This window comes from Onychostoma macrolepis, chromosome 15, assembly GCF_012432095.1.
Source record: "Onychostoma macrolepis isolate SWU-2019 chromosome 15, ASM1243209v1, whole genome shotgun sequence".
Taxonomy (NCBI): Eukaryota; Metazoa; Chordata; class Actinopteri; order Cypriniformes; family Cyprinidae; genus Onychostoma; species Onychostoma macrolepis.
The window spans coordinates 28,615,816-28,641,288 of record NC_081169.1 but is presented as its reverse complement, the minus strand read 5'-3'; the positions used below and the strand labels follow the sequence as shown (position 1 = coordinate 28,641,288).

The 25,473-nt window shown below is 35.2% G+C and overlaps 1 protein-coding gene and 1 long non-coding RNA gene across 13 annotated transcripts in view; one reads left to right on the top strand and one right to left on the bottom strand.

The window, feature by feature from the left end:
- gria4a (glutamate receptor, ionotropic, AMPA 4a) overlaps window positions 1-25,473 on the top strand; it is an 88,324-nt gene that overhangs the window by 23,122 nt on the left and 39,729 nt on the right. For 9 of the 10 annotated variants that reach the window (XR_009274385.1, XM_058799779.1, XM_058799778.1 and 6 more), the window contains 6 exons: window positions 6,854-7,038; window positions 12,096-12,149; window positions 13,628-13,786; window positions 16,398-16,565; window positions 21,097-21,201; window positions 21,330-21,437. Coding sequence is in view for 9 of the 10 variants with exons in the window: in XM_058799779.1 (XP_058655762.1) it covers window positions 6,854-7,038; window positions 12,096-12,149; window positions 13,628-13,786; window positions 16,398-16,565; window positions 21,097-21,201; window positions 21,330-21,437 (779 nt within the window). In the remaining variant the exon portion in view is untranslated. Of the gene's footprint in view, window positions 1-6,853; window positions 7,039-12,095; window positions 12,150-13,627; window positions 13,787-16,397; window positions 16,566-21,096; window positions 21,202-21,329; window positions 21,438-23,708; window positions 23,930-25,473 lie in introns of those variants that run through there. The other variant, XM_058799784.1, reaches the window with a different exon arrangement.
- LOC131554403 (uncharacterized) lies at window positions 1,852-23,770 on the bottom strand. 3 transcript variants are annotated; one of them, XR_009274386.1, is made up of 7 exons: window positions 23,635-23,770; window positions 21,268-21,399; window positions 16,390-16,556; window positions 15,545-15,648; window positions 12,147-12,259; window positions 10,899-11,085; window positions 1,852-6,966 (listed from the first exon to the last, which is right to left on the bottom strand). It is a non-coding gene; the product is annotated as an uncharacterized LOC131554403 (long non-coding RNA). The 3 variants fall into 3 exon arrangements; XR_009274388.1 differs by having other exon boundaries at window positions 21,268-21,396; window positions 23,635-23,682; XR_009274387.1 differs by lacking the exon at window positions 15,545-15,648.

Sequence of the window (25,473 nt, the reverse complement as noted above, 5' to 3'; positions counted from 1 at the left end):
ATAAAATATTAAATTAAAAAACTTAAACTAAAAAATTAGAAATATTAAAAAACTAATGAAAATAACAAAATGATTAAAATTTTATTTAGATTAAAATTAAAGCTGAAAATATAAAAATAAAACAGATTCAAAATAATAATAAAATAATAGTAATATAATAAATAATAAAATATTTTAATATAAAATAAATTTAAAATAATAATAATTAGAAATGTTGCCTTGGCAAGTAACTGAAATAACATTTAGTTAAAGGACTTACATTTCTAACTGGAAAACTGAAATAAAATAAAATTAAGCATAAATAGTAATATTTAAAAATAAAATTATTAAAATTGTAACTAAAATTAAGACAAAAAAACTGAAAATATAAAATGAATTCAAAATATGAATACAATCTTTAAAAGCATATAATTCTAAAATAACACTCTATACATTACAGTATAAAACTAAGAATGGATGGTCAACCAATCAACTAGTTGTTGAACAAACGACTAGTCAATTAGGGAGGTTAACTAGTGCCAACTGCTCATATAGTGTTTTAGCAATTATTTACAATAACTGCTCATTTTGTGATTCATGAGCACCAATTTTGATTCATCATCAATGATGTATATCACTCATAATCAATTTTTCACTGAGTCAAATGTTTGGTTTAGATATTTTAGGGATCAACACCAGATTGTTGTTGCACATATCAGAAACATAAATGTATAAAAGACAGACTGCTAAACATAAATATACTAAAGCTTCAGCGGAATCTGCACAAACAGGCACGTTTGTAAGTTGGCGTTGGTGTCGGAGTCACAGCTGCCGTCTAATTCTCTCGCCTGGCATCATGGGAGCCCTGCAGTGAGGCGAGACCCGTGTTTGTGTGTGTGTGTCAGGCAGGCCGCTTTCCACAAGAGGAGAGTTTCTCCATATGATTTGCTCTTTTTCGGCCGATTTTAAGCCCAGTGTTCAGCCGCTCCTGCCTGCCGTCGGTCAGCGAAGCGTTATCTGCTCATCCTGGAGCCCAGAGCGACGCCAATCATCCAGTCATCCGTGATCTCCTGCTTACAGGCCAGAAAGAGAAGCATCCGCTTTCTTCCCTCATCTTCATTTTCTTCGTCTCTTCCCTCGTTTAATAAGTGCTGATGTTTGAATTTGACCGCTAGTCTCTTGAGCCGCTTCATCCCAGCTGGCATTGAGTCCAAGGACGACACAGAGTGTTCTTCTCATCAATTTTGCCCTTTTCCTTCTGTTTTGAAGTTTAAGCTGAAGGAAATAAATTACTAACTGGAAAACTGACATAAAAATAAATTAAACCTAAATAGTAAGGTTAGCATAAAAGAATTAAAAAGACTAAGCTACTAAAATTATATACTGTATATATATATATATATATATATATATATATATATATATATACCCACATGTAGAATATGAAAAAAAAAAAAAATCATAAATGTTGCCTTGGCAGTTAAATGAAGTAGGTTTAATTTAAAGCACTACAATTATTAACTCTAAAAAATCTATTAAATCCTAACTAGTAATATATTTAAAAACTATACAAATGAAAAATAAAATATTAAAATGTAAAATAAAAATATAAAAACCATTTAAAATATTAAAAATAATTTCAAAATATTAATAAAAATAATATAAAATTTAAAATAATTATATAAAATATAATAGAAATATAATATAGAAAATAAATTCATTAAAATAATAGTAATAAATACAAAAATTTCCTAAAATAGTAATATTTAAAAGAAGCAATACAAATGACACAAATAAAAATAAATTAAATATAAAAATTATATAAAACGTAATACAAATGTAGAGCATAATATAAAATAATGAAACAATAAAATAAAATAATATCAAATAAATTCAATTCAAAATATTAATATTCAGGATATTCAATAACTAGCTGTCCAACAAACAACTAGTTAACTAGTGCCTGTTATTTACTATTTGATTCACAAAATGAATTCTTTCATTAATAATTAATTTTGTGAATCATAAGCACTATTCTGATCTTGTCTCTTGAGCCGCTTCATCCTCAGCTGGCATTGATTCCAAGGACGATGCAGCATGTCGATTTTGCCTTTGTCCTCGTGTTTTAGTTGATTCCCCGAGCGCTGAGGAAGTTTATCGGACTCACAGACACTCGGCTTGACCTCACACCTCCATCAGCGGATCTGCATTGCGGATAAAACGTCTGCGATCGCTCACTCACACATGATCGCAGGGGAACGTCCGGCTTGTCTGGAGATGTTAGCATCACTGCCAGCGATGATATGGAGTCAGTATGACTGTGGAAAAAAGAAATCTATTCACAAACGAACACAAATTCTTTAACTAATTTTACCCATAGTGCAGCTGACTTTTGCCTAAAAACGCCCATTTGGACAGGAAGACACTTTACTGACATGTAAAGCAACCAGTCACAGTTAGGCTTGTGGTTTGACTGACAACGAAAAGCTTGTTAAAAAATACACTTTGGACATTTCTACAGAAAACAGAAAAGAAATAAACAGACAAAAACAAAACAAAAAAATCTAAATATTTTCTGATTTTGTCAATTAATTAGACAATATTTTGCAGTTACAGAAATGAATGTTTTCATTAAGCGTCATGTTTGCCACCTTAAACTGATTTCCAGAGGTGTTTTACCTACATAAGATCATTTTATCTAACTTTATTTGATTTATGCATCAAATTTTGTCAAATTCATATCAATAAATTAAGTTAATAAAACAATATATTCTGTTACCAAATAACATTAAATCAGTATCAGCAAAATCCATTTTTGAATTGCAAAAGAAGCCTGCAATTACAGCTGCATAAACAATGCTATGAGATTGTTTTCAAATTAATATTTTGCGTATTGAAATATATATTTTTTGAAAAATTAAATGATACTTTAAGTCATTGAAGTCATTTATTCAACCAATTCATTCTAACTGGACCCTGTTGATTCATTCAGATAAATGTTTTAAAAATAATATGAATATTGAATTTTTTTAAAATAAGAAATTATACCTTAAATGAGTAAGTCATTGTAGCCATTCAGATTAATGTTTTTAAAATAATATTTTGAATATTGAAATTATTTTATATGAAATGATAGTTTAGATATGAAACTAAAACTGCCAGTATTTGGCAGCATTATCAGTCATTGAGTCATTTATTCAACTGATTCATTCAAGAATGAAGCGACTAACTGTATTTATTAATGGATCATTGAATCATTGATTCATTCAAACGGGTGATTCATTCAAGAACAAAGGGAGTGACAGGATTTGAAGAGTTCATTCGCAAAAACTCAACAATTTTCAATGCATTCCTATTAATCTCAATCAAAATGCAGTTGGGTTATTTTGATTAGGAAAAAAAGTAACTAAAAATACAGCTAACTAACACAATAAAACACAATAAAAACATGATAACATAGGCCTAATAAAAATTTTGACAAAAATTTTGAAATGCTTTTTGAAAAAAAATAAAATAATTATCTGTTTTTGCAAATAAACTCTTCATTTCTGAATAGTTAATTAAATTTAATTGGTTCAAATGGATGATTTATTCAAGAAGGAAGCTATAGTGACTGTATTTATGAATGGATATTTCAATCAATGATTCGTTCAAAGGCGATTAATTCAGAAACAAACACACATTTAAAGCCAAAATGTCCAGTCATCAGTTTTTTTTGTATTTCAAGTTCTCGTAATATCAACCAACTTGTTTAACCGCACAGAATTATCAAATTGAGCTGCTAATTAATACGGGGTGGTGCATCTTTCTTAATGTTGGTCATTGAAAAGTGCAACTCTTTTTTTTTTTTAAAGTGACTTTTTTAAATAGACCTAGACATTTCCCCCCCTTCAGTCGCCTCGGGATAGTCGCTCCGTTCTTCACTGTGAATCACTTGGCTACTAGCTGTATTTAGTGCTGGAATCCGCTCGGCTCACTAATGTTAACAGCACAGTTGAGCTAACATCTCCACTTCTGCTGGCACGCTCACTTCAGCCGAGAAACGGACCATCTGGCGGTCTGAAGCGGACTAAGCCATCGATTCCAACGTTAGCTTAGCGCTTTGACACTTTAGCCACAGTCTCGCTACTGCTATGATCGCTGACTTACACTGAGTGAAATACTAATATACTGCGTGCTACATATGGCTTACTATTAAAAAAAGTATGAGACAGTATGCAGTACGAAATGCTAAACATTTTAACTGTAGCATGCCACCCACATGCAGGATTATAGTGAGCGAAACAGTTATTATCAATTTGTTAAATAAATAAATAAATGAAATAGCTCATGTAGTAGCCTATATGAAACGGGAGTAATTTGACTTTTAATAATAATAAAAATAGTTTGTGAGACAGCATGCATTACTGTATGAAATTTAAGGTGCCAAAACTTAGTTTTTAATTCTTCCACTCTACTGATAAATACAGACTTTTAAATAAAAAATTAAAAATGAAAAAACATAAAAACTTAACATTTGAATAGGAAAAGTGTTCATTAAAAAGAATCGATAAAATAAAATGCTGTCCTATATTTTTTATTCTTTTACAGAATTTTTTTTCCCACAGAAATATGTCACATTATGGAATAAAATTGCATATTCATGTTGACTTTGAAATTATTCAGTGTATTCAAAATGGTACAATGTTTTAAAAAATGTTAAACTATTTTACATTATTTAAATGTTTTAAAATATTTACAGTTCACAAAATTATAAAACTACAAATAGCACTAAATTATTTGAGTGATTTTGCTAGCTGATATTCTACAATATTTTTTAAATGTTTTAAAAATGAAATATTAAGTATTTTTAATATTTTAAAATATTTACATATTTAAAAAATTAATTATAATACATATTTTGAGTCATTTTGCAAACTGACACCGAATTTCTCCAAACCCTTGCCTTTTGAAGACATCTTATGCAGCGTGCTTCGGTTGTACCTTAGCAGTTTGTAGCACATCACATACCTATATATTCACACAGTGTGTTTAAATAGCAGCAGGTCGAGTGTGTGTTTACACGCGGAGTGAGAGGCAAGCGTGCGTCCGTCCGTCCGTTCTGTCCACACAGACTGGGGTTTGTGTACAGAGGATTCTCCAGCTCTCTGCTGCCAGTCTGTGTTTACTCACAGGACAGCTGGTGCCATTTCATTATTGTGTGTGTGTGTGTGTGTGAGCTCACGGTCATCTGTGGTTTGTCTGTGCGTTGTGGTTTGTGTCATATCAGTTGTTCTGAACCTGCTCTCTCTCTCTCTCACACACACACACACACACACACACACACACACACACACACACACACAGGGGCGCTGGATGCTGCATTTGTCCTGATGTCCAAAGTCCTGCGGTGCGACTAAGGGCCAATTTAAAGGACATCTGTTGCTCTTGGCCGACATAACTGGCACACTGATGCAGAATACACACGGGACGCTTGGACAGGAGACGGAGCCGAGCACACACCTGTAGAAATACACACACACACGCACACACACACGCACATAGAGTCTGGAAAGGTGAATGTGGCTGAATTACGCTGCTTCTTACTTTTTAGTATTCACATACAATTACATTAAAGTTTCTTTTTTCATTCTTTGATAATGGAGTCAGTGTTATTTAAGTATCATTAGTATATTAGTATAATAGGTACTATTATAGTTTTTATTAATATTTTGAATTAGTTTTTTTTTTGTGTTTTCATTTTAATTTTAGTTCAAGTTGAAGTAATTTTGTTGTGTGCTTTTGTCATTTTTATTAGTTTTTTTTATATTTATATAGTTTTTTATAAACATAAACTTAAACTTATTTAATTTATAAAAAGTTTATTTTTTCATACTTTGTCAGACATTTTGGAGTATTATTGAGATCCTCTTAGTTTTTAATCAATATTTCAAATTAATCTTTATTTTTAGATTTCTGTTTTAATTTTAATTTTAGTATTTTTGTGTGTTTTTGTCATTTTTTGATTTATTCATTTAAAAAATGTCTATACTTTTTAATTATTTTTTTAAATTTTATTTCAGTTTTAGATATTTTACATCAACAAAATAAATGACAATGCCTTGGCAACTAGTTGAAATTAAGGTTTATTATATTATATTATATTATATCGATTAGAGATTTATTTTATTTTAAGAAACAAAAATGTTTTTTATTGTTGTAGTTAACAATTAGATAATAACCCTGAATGGGATTCTCAGTTATTTCTCTTGTAAGTTTCAACTTTGTATCCCATTTTTTAATACAATAAAGATACAAATGGGACAAAAGTTGACATACAGTAAAAGTATAGAGCTATTATCTGATTTGTGTCGCATCTTTTTTACACTTTTTATTATTTGCATAAAATTGCATAGTTTCTTTTTTAGATTTTGGCAGACATAATGGAGTTCTCAGTTATTTCTCATCTTTGTCTCCCATTTTTTATAAAATAGACAATATAGACAAATGTTGACATACAGTAAGAGTAAAGAGATGTCATTAGATTTAAGTTGCATCTTACTTTTTAGTAGTTGCATGAAATTGCATAATTTAATACAATTATAATAACATAACATTGTTTATAGAAATAGTCTAAAATGAGATAATTGTTGAGTACAGAGCTATTATTTGCACTTGGAAGAATTTGATGAGAAATGTTTGAGTTTGGGATCTCTGACTTTTGTTTGCAGATATTGCAATCTAAAAGTTTAAATTTCTCAGTTTGTCTCTATTGTCTCTGTTCAATCTCACCGCTGATATAACTGAGATTTATGAACATACAAAGCTATACTATCTGCATGTTTAGGTGATGATATACAGTCGCATTAGAGTGTTTTGGTGTTGTTGTTGCTAGGATACGCCATCCTGCAGGCCATCATGGAGAAGGCGGGTCAGAACGGTTGGCAGGTCAGTGCCATCTGTGTTGAGAACTTCAACGACGCCAGTTACAGAAGACTGCTGGAAGACCTGGACCGGAGACAGGAGAAGAAGTTCGTCATCGACCTCGAGGCAGAACGACTGCAGAACATTCTGGAACAGGTGAGGATGACGTCCAATGCATCACAAAGCAAGTCAACATGTAATAAAAACAATCCCATTTACTTCCTTAATACACAATATTATTATGAACGATTCATCAGTGCATGTTATTCCAGGCATATAAAAATTCGTAATCTTTCACCAAAATGTAATAAATCACTTTTTAACTCCTCCAACCTCCTGTTATAAAGACACACAGAAATACATTAGGGAATAAAACGCGAATTCCATTTCATGTTGACTTTGAAATTATTCTACAATTTTAAAAATGCATTTTTAATTTTACAATGTTTAAAAATAAAATGAAAACATATAAAACTAAATATATCGCTGTAAGTGTTTTGAGCCATTTTGCTAACTGACGTTAAATATTTATTAAAAGAAAGTATTAATTTATTTTGTAAAAAAAAAAAAAAAAATGTAATTATGAAACTATATATAGTACTGCTTTTGAGCAGTTTTGCTAACTGTCTCTGAAATTAATATATCAATATTTCAAATTCTACAATGCGTAAAAATATTTTAATATTTACATTTTTAAATAAATATTTAAAATTTTATATTATTCAAATATTTTAAATATTAAAAATGTAAATATATATTTAAATATTTAGCTATTTAAAAATATGATTTATTTTTAAATTTGTAAAAGAAAATTATAATAATTTTAAAATATATTTAAAAATGATAAAACTGTATCTAGTAATCTCTTTGAGCCATTTTGCTAACTGACTTTAAAAAGTCTAAAATTTTAATGTTTATTTATCTAAATATTTAAAATATATATTTTTATTTAAATAATATTTTTAAATTATAAAACAGTATATTCTACAATAACTTTTACATTTAAAAGTGTTTATTCATTAATAGAAAATACAATTTTTTTTTTTTTTAAATGTTTAGATGTTTAGATCTTTTTTTTTTTGTCAACAACTGTTTACTGAATTTTGATGTTTAGATCTTTTTAAAAATATATTTAAGTATAAAACTATATATTACTATAAGTGCTTCTTCTGTAAGTTCTGTAAGTTTTGCCAGCTGCCTTTGAAATAATTTTTTAATGTTTTGATATATATATATATATATATATATAACATAATCATACACACATACTGTACACACACACATATATGCATGCATATATATGATTTGAGCTGTTCACACCTAACTTCTCCAAAACATCGACTGACACAATGCACAATGATCCTGAATGTGCACACTGATTGACAAGCAGAGAGTATTTCTGATTGGCTAAAAAAGCACAGGCCCGCCTCCCTAACTAATTTTTTGCGGTTTGCAGAGCCCACGACTGTCACAGCGCCAGCCTCACAAAACCCATTCCAGTAATATCTGTTAGGTAGCAGCCACATTGATTGCGTGTTCCAAAAATTCCAAAAATACAAAATCGCTTATAGCACCTTTAAAGGAAAAGCATAGAAACACAAATCACAGCGATCAGTGTTTTCCTCCCGGCCTGTGATTTGTTATTTTCTCTGTGACTCGCTGTTCCTCACAGAATATGAGCAGGCTCTGTCTGTCATGTACACCGAAACTCAGAATAACATGATGTACAGAGAGACAGAGACGAGAACAGGTGCTTACAAAACTGCTGCCAAACATCCTGAAACAGACACATCACAGTGACCTGAGCCCAATGAACATCTCACACACAGACAGACAGAACAAGCACCGTATCTACAGCACAGCAGCATTTCTCATACTGCACCTTATACTTCAGGTCAGTCAGGTCAAATACCTTGTCATGACAAGAACCTTACTGAGCAACTTCATTAAACATTCAGTTTAGTGCCATTTGATTACCGATGTCAGCATTAATGAAAGAATACCATAAAAATTAAATCGTTTTTGAAATAAATTAATGCTTTTATTCACCAAGGATGCATTAAATTGATCAAAAGTGACAGTAAAGACATTTATAATGTTACAAAAGATTTCTGTTTCAAATAAATGCTGTTCTTTTAAACTTTCTATTCATCAAAGAATCTTGAAAAATAAAATGCATCACAATTTCCACAAAAATATTGAGCAGCACAACTGTTTTTAGCCCTTTTTATGGTCTTTTTGGCAAGTTTTACAAGCACAAGTTAAATTTTCTTCAGAACATGTGAACATTTATTATTAAATTAGAATAAATATTTAATATAAAATAATTACAGTAATAATTATTTTAATATTAAAATTCATGAATTAATATAAATTTATAAATACATACATTTATTGATTTTTTTTAGAATATATAATTTATTATGATTTTTTATTCATTTAAAAATGTAATTCATTTAAAATAATTTTATATAAGTTCAAATTCATTTTATTCATTTAAAAATGTAATTAATTTAATATAATTGTTAATAAATTCTTTTCATATTAAAAACAGCTACAATATTACTGTTTTTACTGTTTTTGATCACATAAATGAAGATTTGGTGAGCAGAAGAGACTTCTTTTAAAAGCATAAAAATCTAATAATTCTTAATATTACAATTTATAAATGTATACATTGATTTATTAAAAATATATATAATTTATTTTAATATAATATAATTAATTTAATATTTTAATGATTTCTTGTCTATTGACAAATAATTAATTAAATATAATTCATTTAATATATTTTTATTTTCATTCATTTTAAAATCAGCTTTGCAATCAGAAATAAATGACATTTTACTAATTACAAAATGAACTGCAATAGAAAACATTTATTTTAAATTTTAATAAAAATCATAATAATTTCTCAATATTACTTTTTACTATATGTTTAACCCTTAACTGTCACTCACAGTTTTGAACACAGACATTATAGTGCACTATCCAAACTTCATTTTTTATAATTCATGAATGAAAACATTTTCCAATGTGATTTTGATGTACCATTTCCATGGTAATGCAATGTCTGATTTTAAAATGGGTTTCAAAGGATGAATTTTGAGATTTTAAGTTTTCAACTGATATATAATTTCTTATGATTTCTAAAGCGTGATAGAGAAAAGGCAACTAAGAAGACTTTCTGTGACAAAGGTCAGAACTCCTGTTATGATATACATTTTTTAGGGCCACTCTTGTCATATATTAATCTATTACTTTTCCTACATAATTTTTTAACAAAAAAAGTGGTAAAATACCTATTTAGGAGTCCTAGACCTTTCCAACGATATATAGTTTGTCATGATTATATTAGGATTTAATTGTAAAATAGTGAAGTAAACGTAGGCGTCCCACAGGGTGGACGGTGACAGTTAAGAGGTTAAGACTTCTTTCAAAAACTTTAAAAAAAAAAGTCACTCATCCCAATTTTTTTGAATGCTAGTATACATTAACGTGCCTAATGTGTAGCAGCTCCATGTTTCTCGAGTGGTAATGATGTTCAACACGAGCAGCAGAAGGAGTCACAGCTCAGCTCTCTGTACGTCTGATCTATGAACTCTGCGATTGCGGGCCGTGTTTGATTGTTGCATGCTCCGTCTGTTCCTCAGGCAGACCTCTGAGGTGCCCATCTATCAGCCTGACAGCAGACTTGGCAAATACAACCACACACACACACACACACACACACACACACACCGTCTCGCAGTTGGACATAGTCAGGTACAAAATCAACAGATTGTTCTCTCTACATGCCCTGCCAGTCCTGCCAGCATGTTCCTCGAGCAGATGTGGATCTGGCATCAGCGTCTGCTGATCTTACACCGATACCACTTACACACTAGACAAATCTAACATCCAGCAAAAGATATCTCGCATTATTAAATTTTGATTTAAAAACACATTTGAAAAAGACAATTTCCTGAAAGGATGAGTTCCCCCAAAAATGAGAATTTTTCTGAATATATCCTCACCCTCAGGCCAGCCGAGACGTAGATGAGTTTGGAGATTTGGAGAAATGTAGCATTGCATCAGTGTCTCAGTAATGGATGCTCTGCAGTGAATGGGTGCCGTCAGAATGAGAGTCCAAACAGCTGATAAAAACATCACAATAATCCACACCACTCCAGTCCATCAGTTAACATCTGGAGAAGACAAAAGCTGAAACAAATCCAGCATTAAGATGTTATTTTACTTCAAACCAAGTCCATAATACCATAATAACACTTCCTCCAATGAAAAAGTGGTCTGGTCTGAATCAGGAGAGAAATCTGCACAGATCAAGCAGCGTTTACAAGCCAAAACAAAACAGTTCTAAACAAATATGTGAGTGGATTTTGATGTGAGAGACAACAGGAGATGGGCTTTTTCACTGGAGGAAGCGTTATTATGGATTAAGGATATTTTGACTAGAAGCAATGGTTTGAAGATAAAACGTCTTAATGATGGATTTGTTTCAGCTTTTGTCTTCTCCAGATGTTAACTGATGGACTGGAGTGGTGTGGATTATTGTGATGTTTGGACTCTCATTCTGACGGCACCCATTCACTGCAGAGCATCCATTGCTGAGACACCGATGCAATGCTACATTTTTAACTTTTTTAATTTTTCAATTCAAACCATTGCTTCTGGCTAGTCCATAATCCATAATATTGCTTCCTCCAGTGAAAAGGTCCACTTCAGGCATGACAAAAGGGTTCTTTTGACATGATTTACTTGCTTCGATTCTAATTGGTGGAGAGTTTGCAGAATTATGGGTAATGTAGTTTCTTACCAAGAATTCCGCTGTTGAACACAATTATTTACAAACATAAGGCCAGGCTGATGGCTTCAATAAAAGCATATACCATCAATTAACAACCTCACAGTAGGTCTGTCTTTAAAGGTTTGTAAGTTATTGTTAAAAATCAATTCACCTTCTACTTCCATTCAAAATTAAACTGCAATTCTGCATCCTATTTGCCACAGTAATCAAAATTCTAATTCACTGGAAAGCAATTCTGAAATGCACACAATGTCTTGGAACCTAAACTCTGTAAAAATACTTACTTATATACACTTTTCCAAGTATAGATAATACATCTGTTGGCTGAATTACTGAAGCGTGTAATAAAATAGTCTTTGTGCTATTTACACTTTACTCATTCCCCGTATTTCTCTCTCTCTCTCAGATTGTCAGCGTGGGCAAACATGTGAAAGGATACCACTACATCATCGCTAACCTGGTGAGTGCTGGCGCAGTTTATCCAGTGATGGCGCGCTGGAGGATATGAACAAATGTAGAGGACAGCGTGTCCTCTGGCTGTAATTCTCTGTGAAACGGAGCTTCGCTTTCCTGAACAAAACCAGAACGCAGTATTACATTTTGGCACAATGATTCCTCAAATGAAGTGCACTAGTGCTTTACTAAGTGATCAAACACACCATTTTCAGCTGTTGGATGATAATGCACATGTAAAATCCTACAGAATGTAAACAGAGACTTGAGGATGCAGGACGTTTTTAGTTTGTTTATTAAGAAACCACCTAACAACCACCCAGAAGACCATAGCAACACCTTAGCAACCCTGTCAATTACCCACAACACCCTTTGTGGCAATGAGTTTTATAAGCAGCAGGTAAATTTAAAATCTAGTTACAAAAATCTCATTTCATATGATTCAATTACAATAATTATTATTTAATATTAGAAATAATTACAGTAATAATTTTTAATGTGTTTGTATCTTTTTCAAATTATTTTTAATCATTTTTAATTATTATTATTTTTATTTATTAATTATATAATTAATTATATATTTAATAGTTTATTATTAATTATAAAAATTATAATTAATTTCATATAATTTTAATCCAATGTAATGTATTTTAATCAACTTAATATAATTTTGATGTATTTGTAAGTACCTCTCTTATTAATTTTAATATAGAATTTTAATTCATTTAAAATAATTATTTAATATAATGTAATACATTTTATTGCATTTAATATAAAACCTTTTTATATTTTATATTGTAAGTCCAATTCTCCAATTTAAAAAAAAAAAAGTATATTAATTTATTTTAACATAATTTAATGAATTATTTCATTTAATATAATTTTTATGTATTTGTATGTATTGTTCTCTAATTAATCTGAGTGAATCATCTAGCAACCGCCTCAAACACCCTAGCAACCACATAGCAACAAACTAAACATCACTCAGATCATCTTAGCAACCATAAATCAATGCCCTGGCAACACTGCACCTCTCACATCTTTTTTTAATGTATCTGGATTTATCTTTCTCTAATTAATTTGTGTGAATCACGTAGCAACCACCCAAAACACCCTAGCAACACAATGATGAGTTTTGCACCTCTCAGAAACTGTAAAACTCAATCTGGATGATAAATTCATCTGAACTGCTAGTTAGTCTGAAGGAATTTGCAGTCTTGTTCAGTTTTGGGTACTCTGACTATGATGGACTGCTGAACCTGAACTTTGTTATGTGTGATTTATCGTTGCTTATTTTGTGCAGGGCCTTCATAACGTATTCTGCGTTGACATTTGTTAGCGTCAGCATCTGGGATATTAAGAAATGTTATAACTCACTCCGTCTCACATTCGTTCCATCAATCTCCCTTTTTCCACCTCTTTATCTTTTGAATGAATCAGCTGCATTCGCTCTGACTCTGATTTGCTCTGTCTTTCTCTCGGCAGGGATTTAAGGACATTTCTCTTGAGAGGTTTATGCACGGCGGGGCAAACGTAACTGGTTTCCAGTTGGTGGATTTCAGCAAACCGATGGTGATCAAACTAATGCAGCGCTGGAACAAGCTAGACCAGAGGGAGTATCCAGGATCCGAGAGCCCACCCAGGGTAAGCAAATACATTTACAACATAATTAAACGCAAATGCAAACACCAATAAACCAGAATAGCAAACACTTTTGTGCACACTTTATTTTTCTGCATTGTTTCAGCACCCAATTCACTAAAGGAATTAGTGCAAACGTGTTCAGAGATCTGTGCTAAACGCCATTGAACCCATTAGCAGAATAATTCCTTATCTACTCAAACAGCGTGTTTCGAAATCGCCCAGCAAATGGCAGGTTGGTTTAAATCAGGTTGGAACCCTGATAATCCTGTCGGACGCATGTGGCAGAATTCCAGGCACAGATGTTTAGCCAATCAAACTGTGACAGGACGCATTCTTCGTCAAGCTTTAGCCAATGAGATTCAACGAGCAGCTGCCCAGGCAATATTTGAGTCAATTAAACCATGACAGACTGCAGCCGGAGCCACGTTTAGCCCGTCTGTTGGGGAACGTGTGTAATAAAGTCTAAATACAAGTAAATACATGTTTTAATTTGTGTTTTGAAGACTGGGAAACCATTCTAGTTTTCCAAGAGACAAATTAACATTTAGGGGCGTAACTAAAATCTATCAAATAATGTTTTTCCAATTTTTATAATGAAAGCAAAACATTAATAATTTATTAAAATACAGAATTTAAAAAAAAATTATTTTATTTCAGCTTCAAACTGTATTAAATAATCATGTAATGTAATCATATTTATTTATAATATAAACTATATGAATATAAATATAGACATGTAAATACATGTAAATATTTTCAAAATATATACTGTATGTGTGTGTATTTATATATTCATAATAAATATACACCGGACACACACATATATTATGCAAACAAAAACTTTTATTTTGAATGTAATTAATCGTGATTAATTGTTTGACAGCACTAATATATATATAAATATGTGTACACACACACACACACATCTTTATATATATATATATATATATATATATATATATACATACACAAAGTTGACACCATTTACAGTAAAATATATAAAAATAATAAAATAAAGTATATAAAATATAATCAAGTATATATACAGTATATATATATATATATATATATATATATACTTGTGTGTATATACACATACACACAGGTTATAACTTTACTGGATTATGTAATCAGATTCCAAAATGTATACTGTACTTATAATTAGATTAGATTACATTTCAAAGGGCTCATAATCAAATTACAGTTAACTTTTCTAGATTGCATAATTGAATATTATTTACACACTGGCAGTAAATTATTCATTATGTATTCATTCACCATAATGCGTAATTTTCTCTCTTAAATTTTAGTAAATATTATATATTAAATACTAAAAAATACAAAGTACTAAATATATATATATATATAAATATATGTAAGTAAAATATATTAATATATTTACACATATATTAAAAAGTATAATGATCAATTCCTGTTTTTCATTCCCAAATTTAAGATCTATTAATATGATTATTAAGATGTTTGTTGTAATATTTAAGATATGTTTAAGATTTTTTAATTCAAGACTTTTTAGACCTTAACTTTCATAAAACTTAATTTTTTATACTTGAAGGACCCACAGGAATGCTAGGACCCACATGCTCCTAAATAAATTTTACAGTTTGCACACATCTATTCTTAGTCGCAAATACAAGTGAACTGCTCGCACAGTACCACACAAAAAGTATTACAGTTCTCCATAACTAGAAAACAAGACAAATATACTCATTAAGACAATTTTGTGCTGCATAACCTCACCTCATTGTGCTGTCCTCAGCTCAAAAACCTTGCTTTCCCCCTGTTGATAACATGGAGCTCCTTCTCTACTCCCATTGATTAGCACTTCCATCCTGCAGCCCTTGCTATAAATTACCAGAGGAACATCAGACCAATCTTTACGGTTTCATTAGAGCACACTTTACAGGCAAGAGCCCTCACTATCTCCATCTCTTGCTCGCTCTTGATTTTCTGCATCTCGCTCGCTGACTCCCCCTTTAATGATTGTTGTTTGTTCCTGTCTTTCCCTCAATGTTAATTGGATGTTATTATGCCTCTGCTAGAACCATAAATCTTGATTTCCGCTGATCAAGTTCATTCATAACGACCGGTGTCAGTGCAGACCCAGCCACTGAGACTAGTTCTGTCTTATTGGGACGATTTACTCATGCAAATAGCCATGCTTTTGTATTTGTTTATGGAAATAACAACAGATGAAAATCCATTTTGATTGTTGAGCGTTTTTTTCTTACCGCTAGTGGCACCTCATAAAGAGAAAAACGATGCACTGTTTTCCCCAGCAATCTCTCTGGATCTTTACTGCTCTGTAGCAACAATCTGTACTGCTTTACAGCTAAATAGCTTTTCCAGTAACAAGTAGCGGCGGTGCTACATTGCAGTTTTATGTCACATTGCATAACGCACGCAGCCTTACAAGCGAGCAGGCGAAGGCAATAATCAATGCGCTCACCTAAAATGCCCTCTCTGCTGCATTTACATCTACTTTAGGCACTAGGACGGCTCTGCATTATACTTGATATGTGATTGTAAACAGGAAGCATGGGTAATGTAGTGTGAATGAAGTAAAGACATAATATTCCTTTTACCTCCTCAGTACACATCTTCATTGACGTACGATGGTGTGCTAGTGATGGCGGAGGCGTTTCGGAATCTGCGCAGACAGAAGATCGACATCTCTCGCAGAGGCAACGCTGGAGACTGTCTGGCCAACCCGGCTGCTCCTTGGAATCAGGGCATCGACATGGAACGAACTCTGAAACAGGTGAGAGCGGGTGGGATTGTGAAAGACAGGTGAGAATTGATTGGACGCTGTGAGACAGGTGAGAGTGGGCGGGACTCTGTACAACAGGTGGGAGTGGGCGGGACTCCAAGACAGGCAAGGTTGGATGGGATGTTATCCGAAAAATGAGAGTGGGTGTGATTCCACAACAGGTGGGAATGGGTGGGACTCTGTACAGCAGGTGGGAATGGGCGGGACTCTGTATGACAAGTGGGAATGGGCGGGACTCTGTATGGCAGGTGGGAATGGGTGGGACTTTGTATGACAAGTGGGAATGGGCGGGTCTCTGTATGACAGGTGCGAATGGGCGGGACTCTGTATGGCAGGTGCGAATGGGCGGGACTCTGTATGGCAGGTGGGAATGGGTGGGACTTTGAAATGACAAGTGGGAATGGGTGTGACTCTGTACAGCAGTAGCGAATGGGCGGGACTGAATAACAGGTGCAAATTGGCGGAACTCTATATGGCAGGTGGGAATGGGCGGGACTCTGTATGGCAGGTGGGAATGGGTGGAACTCTGGGGTAGTCGTGGCCTAATGGTAAGGGAGTCGGGCTTGTAACCTGAAGGTTGCCAGTTCGATTCTCGCGCCGGCAGGAATTGAAGGTGGGGATTGTGAATGAACAGCACTCTCTCCACCTTCGATACCATGACTAATGGCGCTTTTCCACTGCATGGTACGGCACGGTACGGTTCAGTACGGCTCACTTTTGGGGGGTTTTCCACTGGGTACGGTACCTGGTACCTGGTACTTTTTTTAGTACCACCTCGGCCGAGGTTCCAAGCGAACCGTACCGTTACCAAAACGTGACGTGTAAACTCTGCTGATCACTGATTGGCCGGAGAAAATCGTCATTACTGCGTCACTGAACTTGCGACACGAGACACAACAGACCCGCTAGATTTAAATCAGCACAGCCAGCAAAGGATCGGTCGCAACTTTTGTTTGTATCAACCAAAAAATGGCTGTTTCGTGGTCTGCTGAGGAAGTACAGACGTTCCTCTCGTTGATAGCCGAGGAGCGGATCCAGCGAGAGCTTGATGGGGCGACGTCTTGCTGTTAAAACATCCACATGCCGAGAATGAAGAACACCATTCAGTCGATATGCTCCATTGTTGTGTGTTTGTTTTGGCGCGATTATGATGATGTCACGGCGGTAGAGGCGGCGCAACTATAACGACACGTGAATAATCCGCCCACTCTAAAGCGGTACTAAACTGCAGTGGAAACGCAAACCGAGCCGAACTGAGCTGTGCCGAGCCGTGCCGTGCCGTGCCGTGCCGTGCCGAGCCGAGTCGTACCATGCAGTGGAAAAGCGCCATAAGGTGCCCCTGAGCAAGGCACTGAATCCCTAATTGCTCCCGGGCGCTGGAGCAATGGCTGCCCACTGCTCTGGGTGTGTATTCACTGTGTGTGTGTGTGCATTTGTTCACTACTCACTGCTGTGTGTGTGCACTTGGATGGGTTAAATGCAGAGCACAATTTCGAGTATGGGTCACCATACTTGACAATACGTCACAACTTAACTAACTTAAACAGGTGTGAATGGGCAGGACTCTATATGACAGGTGCGAATTGGTGGGACTCTGTATGCAGGTGGGAATGGGTGGAACTCTGGGGTAGTCGTGGCCTAATGGTAAGGAGTCGGGCTTGTAACCTGAAGGTTGCCAGTTCGATTCTCGCGCCGGCAGGAATTGAAGGTGGGGATTGTGAATGAACAGCACTCTCTCCACCTTCGATACCATGACTAATGGCGCTTTTCCACTGCATGGTACGGCACGGCACGGTTCAGTACGGCTCACTTTTGGGGGTTTTCCACTGGCACGGTACCTGGTACCTGGTACTTTTTTTAGTACCACCTCGGCCGAGGTTCCAAGCGAACCGTACCGTTACCAAAACGTGACGTGTAAACTCTGCTGATCACTGATTGGCCGGAGAAAATCGTCATTACTGCGTCACTGAACTTGCGACACGAGACACAACAGACCCGCTAGATTTAAATCAGCACAGCCAGCAAAGGATCGGTCGCAACTTTTGTTTGTATCAACCAAAAAATGGCTGTTTCGTGGTCTGCTGAGGAAGTACAGACGTTCCTCTCGTTGATAGCCGAGGAGCGGATCCAGCGAGAGCTTGATGGGGCGACGTCTTGCTGTTAAAAACATCCACATGCCGAGAATGAAGAACACCATTCAGTCGATATGCTCCATTGTTGTGTGTTTGTTTTTGGCGCGATTATGATGATGTCACGGCAGTAGAGGCGGCGCAACTATAACGACACGTGAATAATCCCGCCCACTCTAAAGCGGTACTAAACTGCAGTGGAAACGCAAACCGAGCCGAACTGAGCCGTGCCGAGCCGTGCCGTACCGTGCCGAGCCGAGTCGTACCATGCAGTGGAAAAGCGCCATAAGGTGCCCCTGAGCAAGGCACTGAATCCCTAATTGCTCCCCGGGCGCTGGAGCAATGGCTGCCCACTGCTCTGGGTGTGTATTCACTGTGTGTGTGTGTGCATTTGTTCACTACTCACTGCTGTGTGTGTGCACTTGGATGGGTTAAATGCAGAGCACAATTTCGAGTATGGGTCACCATACTTGACAATACGTCACAACTTAACTAACTTAAACAGGTGTGAATGGGCAGGACTCTATATGACAGGTGCGAATTGGTGGGACTCTGTATGCAGGTGGGAATGGGTGGGACTTTGAAATGACAAGTGGCAATGGGCAGGTCTCTGTATGACAGGTGGGAATAGGCAGTCCTGTCTTGGAATCCTGCCCAAGTCTTACCTACTCCAAGATAGGTAAGACTGGGTGGGATGCTGTCTGAAAAATGAGAGTGGGTGGAATTCTACAACAGGTGGGAATGGGCTCTGTTTGGGAATGGGCAGGACTCTGTACAACAGGTAGGAATGGGTGGGACTGACATGTAAAACTGGGCGGGAAGCTGTCTAAAAGATCAGAGTGGGAGTCTAAAGGTCCTTGCACACTGAGTCCGAAAATTCTGTATGCATTTTTTCATATTTGTCATCCTAAAAATTCTCAAAAAAATACAAAATGCAAGCAGTGATGATTTTGTTGTCCTAAAAAGATAAAAAGAAAGAGGAAATATTGGGTCCATCCAGTCCTGAGATAGAGAGGAAGGAGAGTTCCCCCTCCTTATCAAGGCTCAGTTTGATGCTTTGCTAGCGATACTGGAGCCACATATTAAAAAGAATATCACCAGTTCCTGTGAACTCAGTGTGCAAGGACCTATAAGTGCATTGTGCTGCGAGACGAAGTGAATCAACTTGTCAGATGCCATTCTGGATTTTGGCGTTCGCTTGTACGGTGGCTCTGAATTGTTAAAAAAAACTCTCAAAATGCTTCTAATGGGTGTGAAAAATGCAAAAAATGTAACCTGATCCAAATTGTTTTGTTTTTTTGTGAGGGGCGAAAGTTTCGAAGGCAGTGTGCAAGGACCTTAAAGGGCTCATCGGATGCAAAATTCACTTTACAAGTCGTTTGAACATAAATGTGTTGGAATTGTGTGTACACATCCATCCCATCCGCATTGACTGTGTGCATCTACAACAGCAAGTTATACGCTTGTATATCTTTGAATATTCATTGATTATTACAAGATGGCTGACGTGTCAACGTATCTGGAGCGGTCGAATAGGGAATCTACACATATCTATGGTACTCCACGGAAGAGAGGGGCGGAGTCAGCAGAGCTCATTAGCATTTAAAGCAACATGAACTAGAACAGCATGCTGAAAACAGAGCTGATTTTGACAGGGTAAAGAAGATGTTTTTTACACTATCATTGAGAAATTTTAACCAAAGTATGTTATAGAATTTTCATTAAGACCCTAAAGAATCATATCAACTTGTGTAAAATGGGCATCCGATGACCCCTTTAAAAGACTGGGTGGGATGAAAAATGAGAGGGTGGGATTCTACGACAGGTAGGATTGGGTGGGACTCTGTACGTGGCTGGAGCACTACTTAAAAGGTGAGTGTGGGCAAAATTGAAAGACAGGTGAGACTGGCAGGATGATTTTTGACTGGTAAGTTTGGGCAGGGCTCTGTATGACAAGTGGGAGTGGGCAGGACTGTCTAAAAAGGTGAGAGTGGGTGGGATGCGGGATGCTGTTTGACCGGTAAGAGTGGGGAGGACTCTGTCCAACAGGTGGGAGTAGATTTGATGCTGTTTGACAGGTAAGAATTGGCAGGGCTCTGTACTGAAGTTGGGAGTGGGCGGAACATTGTCTGAAAGGTAAGAGTAAGCGGGACTCTGTACGACCGATGGGAGTGGGTGGGACTAAATGGGGGCTCGGCAATGTAAGATGCAAAGGATACATAAACTTGCTATCAAATCTGACATGCTTTAACTCATCTAAAAGGTTTAATCCACTTAGCAAAATAAGTTGTAGCTATAAATGTTAACTTTGGTCCACGTTTACCAAAAGTGATGCATGTTCTGTCTTACTAATACTTCCTTGTGTATGTGTGTGTGTGTGTGTGTGTGTAAAGGTGAGAATCCAGGGTCTCACTGGGAATATCCAGTTTGATCATTATGGACGCAGAGTCAACTACACCATGGATGTTTTTGAGCTAAAGAGTAACGGCCCCCGCAAGGTCAGACACACAACACACTTTCATGCATTCAGACACACACAAGCATCCATTTATACAAATACACACCGTAATTTTACCCGGAAGCCCGCACACACAGGATTGATCACCCCATCGTCTATCATCTGCAGATCGGTTACTGGAACGACCTGGATAAATTGGTTCTGGTCCAGAATGAGCTCTCCATGGGAAATGACTCTGCTATGGAGAACAGAACGGTTATCGTCACGACTATAATGGTAATGTACACGCAACCACCCACATCTGCAGACTTACACATGTAGCGCCATCTAGAGTGAGCAGGACACATTACATCAGTTAGACATACTTGAATAAAACTCACTTGCATTGCTCTGGACTGTATTGGTGAGAAAAACGAGGAAAGAAAGCGAGCCAGTGAAAGAGAGAGAGAGCTGACTGTGCATTAGTTCCTTTATCATGTTAATGTTATCAGTTTAGCCATAGATAAAAGAACAGGGGGGTTATCCTGAAGAAAAAAAGTTAACATATGCGTTTGAGGTTGATGTTAAAATTTCCCTTAAAAAATGCACCACAGTAACCATCGTTTCCAACAAATCACCATAGTAATAGCAGTCATTGTTAAGGCGCTGTCCCACTAGCTGACTCAATTTGATTTTGGTCAGGGGTGTCAAACCTACTGACTGTTTTTGCCGAAAAGTCGGAGGTCTGTCACACTCGGCGATTAATAATGGATGAGATGACAGACTAAAAGACTGCCTGTGACATTTCCATCCCATTCTGTCACAAACTGCTGAAATAAGAACAGGAGCACCATGCAAGCAATTATAACAGGCTGAATTTGATTATACGAATGTACAGATACGCTGTATGACTTTGCATTCGCTGTCAGTTCTTTAGCCTGAGAACATTTACTTTTATATTAATGCATTTGGTAGGTGCTTCAATCCAAAGTCAATTACACTGCATTCATGCATTCCTTGGGAATGCAACCCATGACCTTGGCATCATGTTCTGCTATTTAAGCTGCATGAATGCCATATTGCACACAGAAGAAGCTCAATGGTCACTGCTCAAAGGCCATGAGAGCCGCCCACTTACTGGCTTAGGCTATTACAAACTTGCTAAAAGTTGCATTTAAGTCAGGGGCATTAACAAAAGAGTTGAGTCACTATCTGACCTTTGATTCTACAACAGCTCACGGCTGAAAATCGATTTTGCAGGACATCAGCATTAAAGCCCTAAAAACTCAGAACCTTTTAGCCAATTAGACAAGCTCAAAGGGTTCATATTTTAGAAAATATGCATCTGAAATTCTAATTTATCTGTCACTGTTTCGAATATTTTATTTAAAACATTTTTAATTTCGAAAATATCAACAATAATTCTAAAAAGAACATGGACAGAATAAAAAAAATGAAAAAGGTCATTTTGACTTTTTATCTCACATTATTAGCATTTTCTCACAACTCTGTGGTTATATCTCACTATTCTACATGTATATCTTGCAATTCTGTGTTTATATCTCGCAATTCTGCATTTACTGTATATTTCGGAATTCTGCGTTTATATCTCGCAGTTCTGCATTTACTTTATCTCACAATTCTATGTTCATATCTCGCAATTCTGTTTTCTGTATATCTTGCAATTCTGAATTTTTATTATATATCTCGCAATTCTGTGTTTATATCTCATAGTTCTGCGTTTATATCTCGCAGTTCTGCATTTACTGTGTATCGCAATTCTACGTTTATATCTCACAATTCTGTTTTCTATATATCTTGCAATTCTGCATTTTTATTTTATATCTCACAATTGTTTAAATCTCGCAGTTCTGCGTTTATATCCCACAATTCTGCATTTATATCTCATAATTCTACATTTATTTCTCACAATTCTGCATTTACTGTATATTTTGCAATTCTGCGTTTATATCTCACAGGTTTGTGTTTACAGTATATCTTGCAATTATGAGTTTATATCTCGCAATTCTGTTTTCTGTATATCTTGCAATACTGCGTTTATCTCTCACGATTCCACATCTATATCACAATTCTACATTTATACCTCGCAATTCTATGTTTACTATATATCTTGCAGTTCTGCATTTATAACTCACAATTCTGAGTTTATATCTCTGACTTTGAGAGATTTATCCTCTGGTGGAAAGAAGCTTGCATAGAACATAAGAAGATATCAAATGAATGTTTTAATTTTAATTTTGAGCTGAATGATATGTATGAGAAGTGCTTATAAAATAGCACTGTTTTATTATTACATAAATATACACAGCCTGTCCTTCAAACAATATTTAAAGTTTTTTAATTGCTTTCCATTTTTTTAACTACTGCTGCCCCGGTTTTACTGTAGTAACAATGGTATTTTGGTGGAAACTATGGTCAGTGTGGTAAATTCTGTAAGGGTTTAAACAGGGAAAAGAGCGATAGAAGATTATACCTTAGCAGGCTCCTCCTCTCTCTCTCTCTCTCCTTCTCTGTCTCTCTTTTCTTTTCTGCCGTGCGCTTTTTAAGGCGATGGAGAATTTTACCTCTGCAGGATCGTCATCGTTTCCATCACTGCTAAAGAATCCGCTGTTCAGACACTGAGCAGAGAGAAGAGGACGAGACAACCGTGAGACACCAGAGAGATTAATGATTCAGCTGTTTTCAGACCCTCTTCAGCTGGGACTGCAGCGTTAAACATTCACTAACATTCAGCCCACGTACTCCAAGTGCAGTGCCAAGGGTGTAAAAAGCAGCTTCGTGGGTATTTCGATTTGTCTTCTTGTGATTGCTTGCCCTTGCTTTATGAAATACATAGTTGGCATTTAAAGGCATCATGAAATCGAAACAGACCCGACGATCGAAACAAATGTCCTTGCTCTCATTGCGCACGATATTTAAGTGCATGTTAATCTAAAAAAATGTGTTTTTATGATCTTTAAATGTAATAACTTTCTCTGCCTACACAACCACAACTTTTTTGCTAATATAAACAAGGTCACATGGGCATTTATACAGACCAATAATACACTGTAAAAAGTGAAAGTTGACTTAACTTAAAAAAAATTGAGGAAACCCGTTGCCTTAAAATTATTAAGTACATAATAATTAAAAAAAAAAAGTTAAGTGAACTTGACAATTCAAATAACTTATTTTTTTAATGATCATTTACTTAAAAATTTTAAGGCAATGGGTTTCCTCAATTTTTTCAAGTTAAGTCAACTTATCACTTTTTACAGTGTATCAATGATACAATTCTGATTATATAAATTCAAGCCCAACCATTAATTTCCCACATAATATTCAGTTTTACTCAGAAATATTAAAAATTACAAATGATTTTATTAGTCATCAAGATTTGATGAAAGTTTTATATATATATATATATATATATATATATATATAGTGTGTGTGTGTGTGTGTGTGTGTTAAACAAATATAGTCCTGTCATTTATTATTTATTGAGAAATATTTTATATTACAGCAGGTAAATATATATAAAATCAGTAACATGTTAAAAGCAAAAGTAAATAAAAATTTATACTTTTTTAATGAAAGATGCCACACTTCAGTTCATGTTAATGTAAAGGGAAAAAAAAAGTATTTAATTCTTTCAGCAAAATGTAATAACTTTATAGTCTGCTGATGTAACCATGGTCACATGGGTGGGATAAAATTTATATGATTCAATTAAACACCGAAAGATAAAATCAAATCACAATCTCTATTTATAATGTTCACTCTGTAAGTCGGAGCTTTATGGCACAGTCTTGTAACGTCACATTATTGTGTTGCCTTTAAATGTCCAGAAAAACATCAGACGATTGTGTTTCTTGAAGGTGTGATTACCTCAGATGCTGTTTTTCGTGTTTATGGAGGATGATATCCATTATTTATGTGACAATGAAATGATCCTCTAACAAAGATGTTGCCCTGAAACTTTGAAGTGCAGGCATGATTGTATATTCATCATGCATCATTCAAAACTGAATTGAGATGGCATTATAATGTCCAGTTCAATGCCTGAATCCTGTTTGATTCAGAATTGGCTTCTCTTTGTGACACACCTTACAGCATCTCCATACCAAACACAGCATACAGGAAGCAGCTCGTGTCGGTTGTCACGGTGACAGTTTTGCAAAATAGATTTATTTATGCCCAGATACGGCGAGTCACGGCCTTCATATGGAATATAAAAGCCTGGTCTCTCGTTTCTGATATGGATTTCATCCTTGGTTACACACACAGTGGCTGCTGAAGTGTGTGTGTGTGTGTGTGTGTGTGTGTGTGTGTG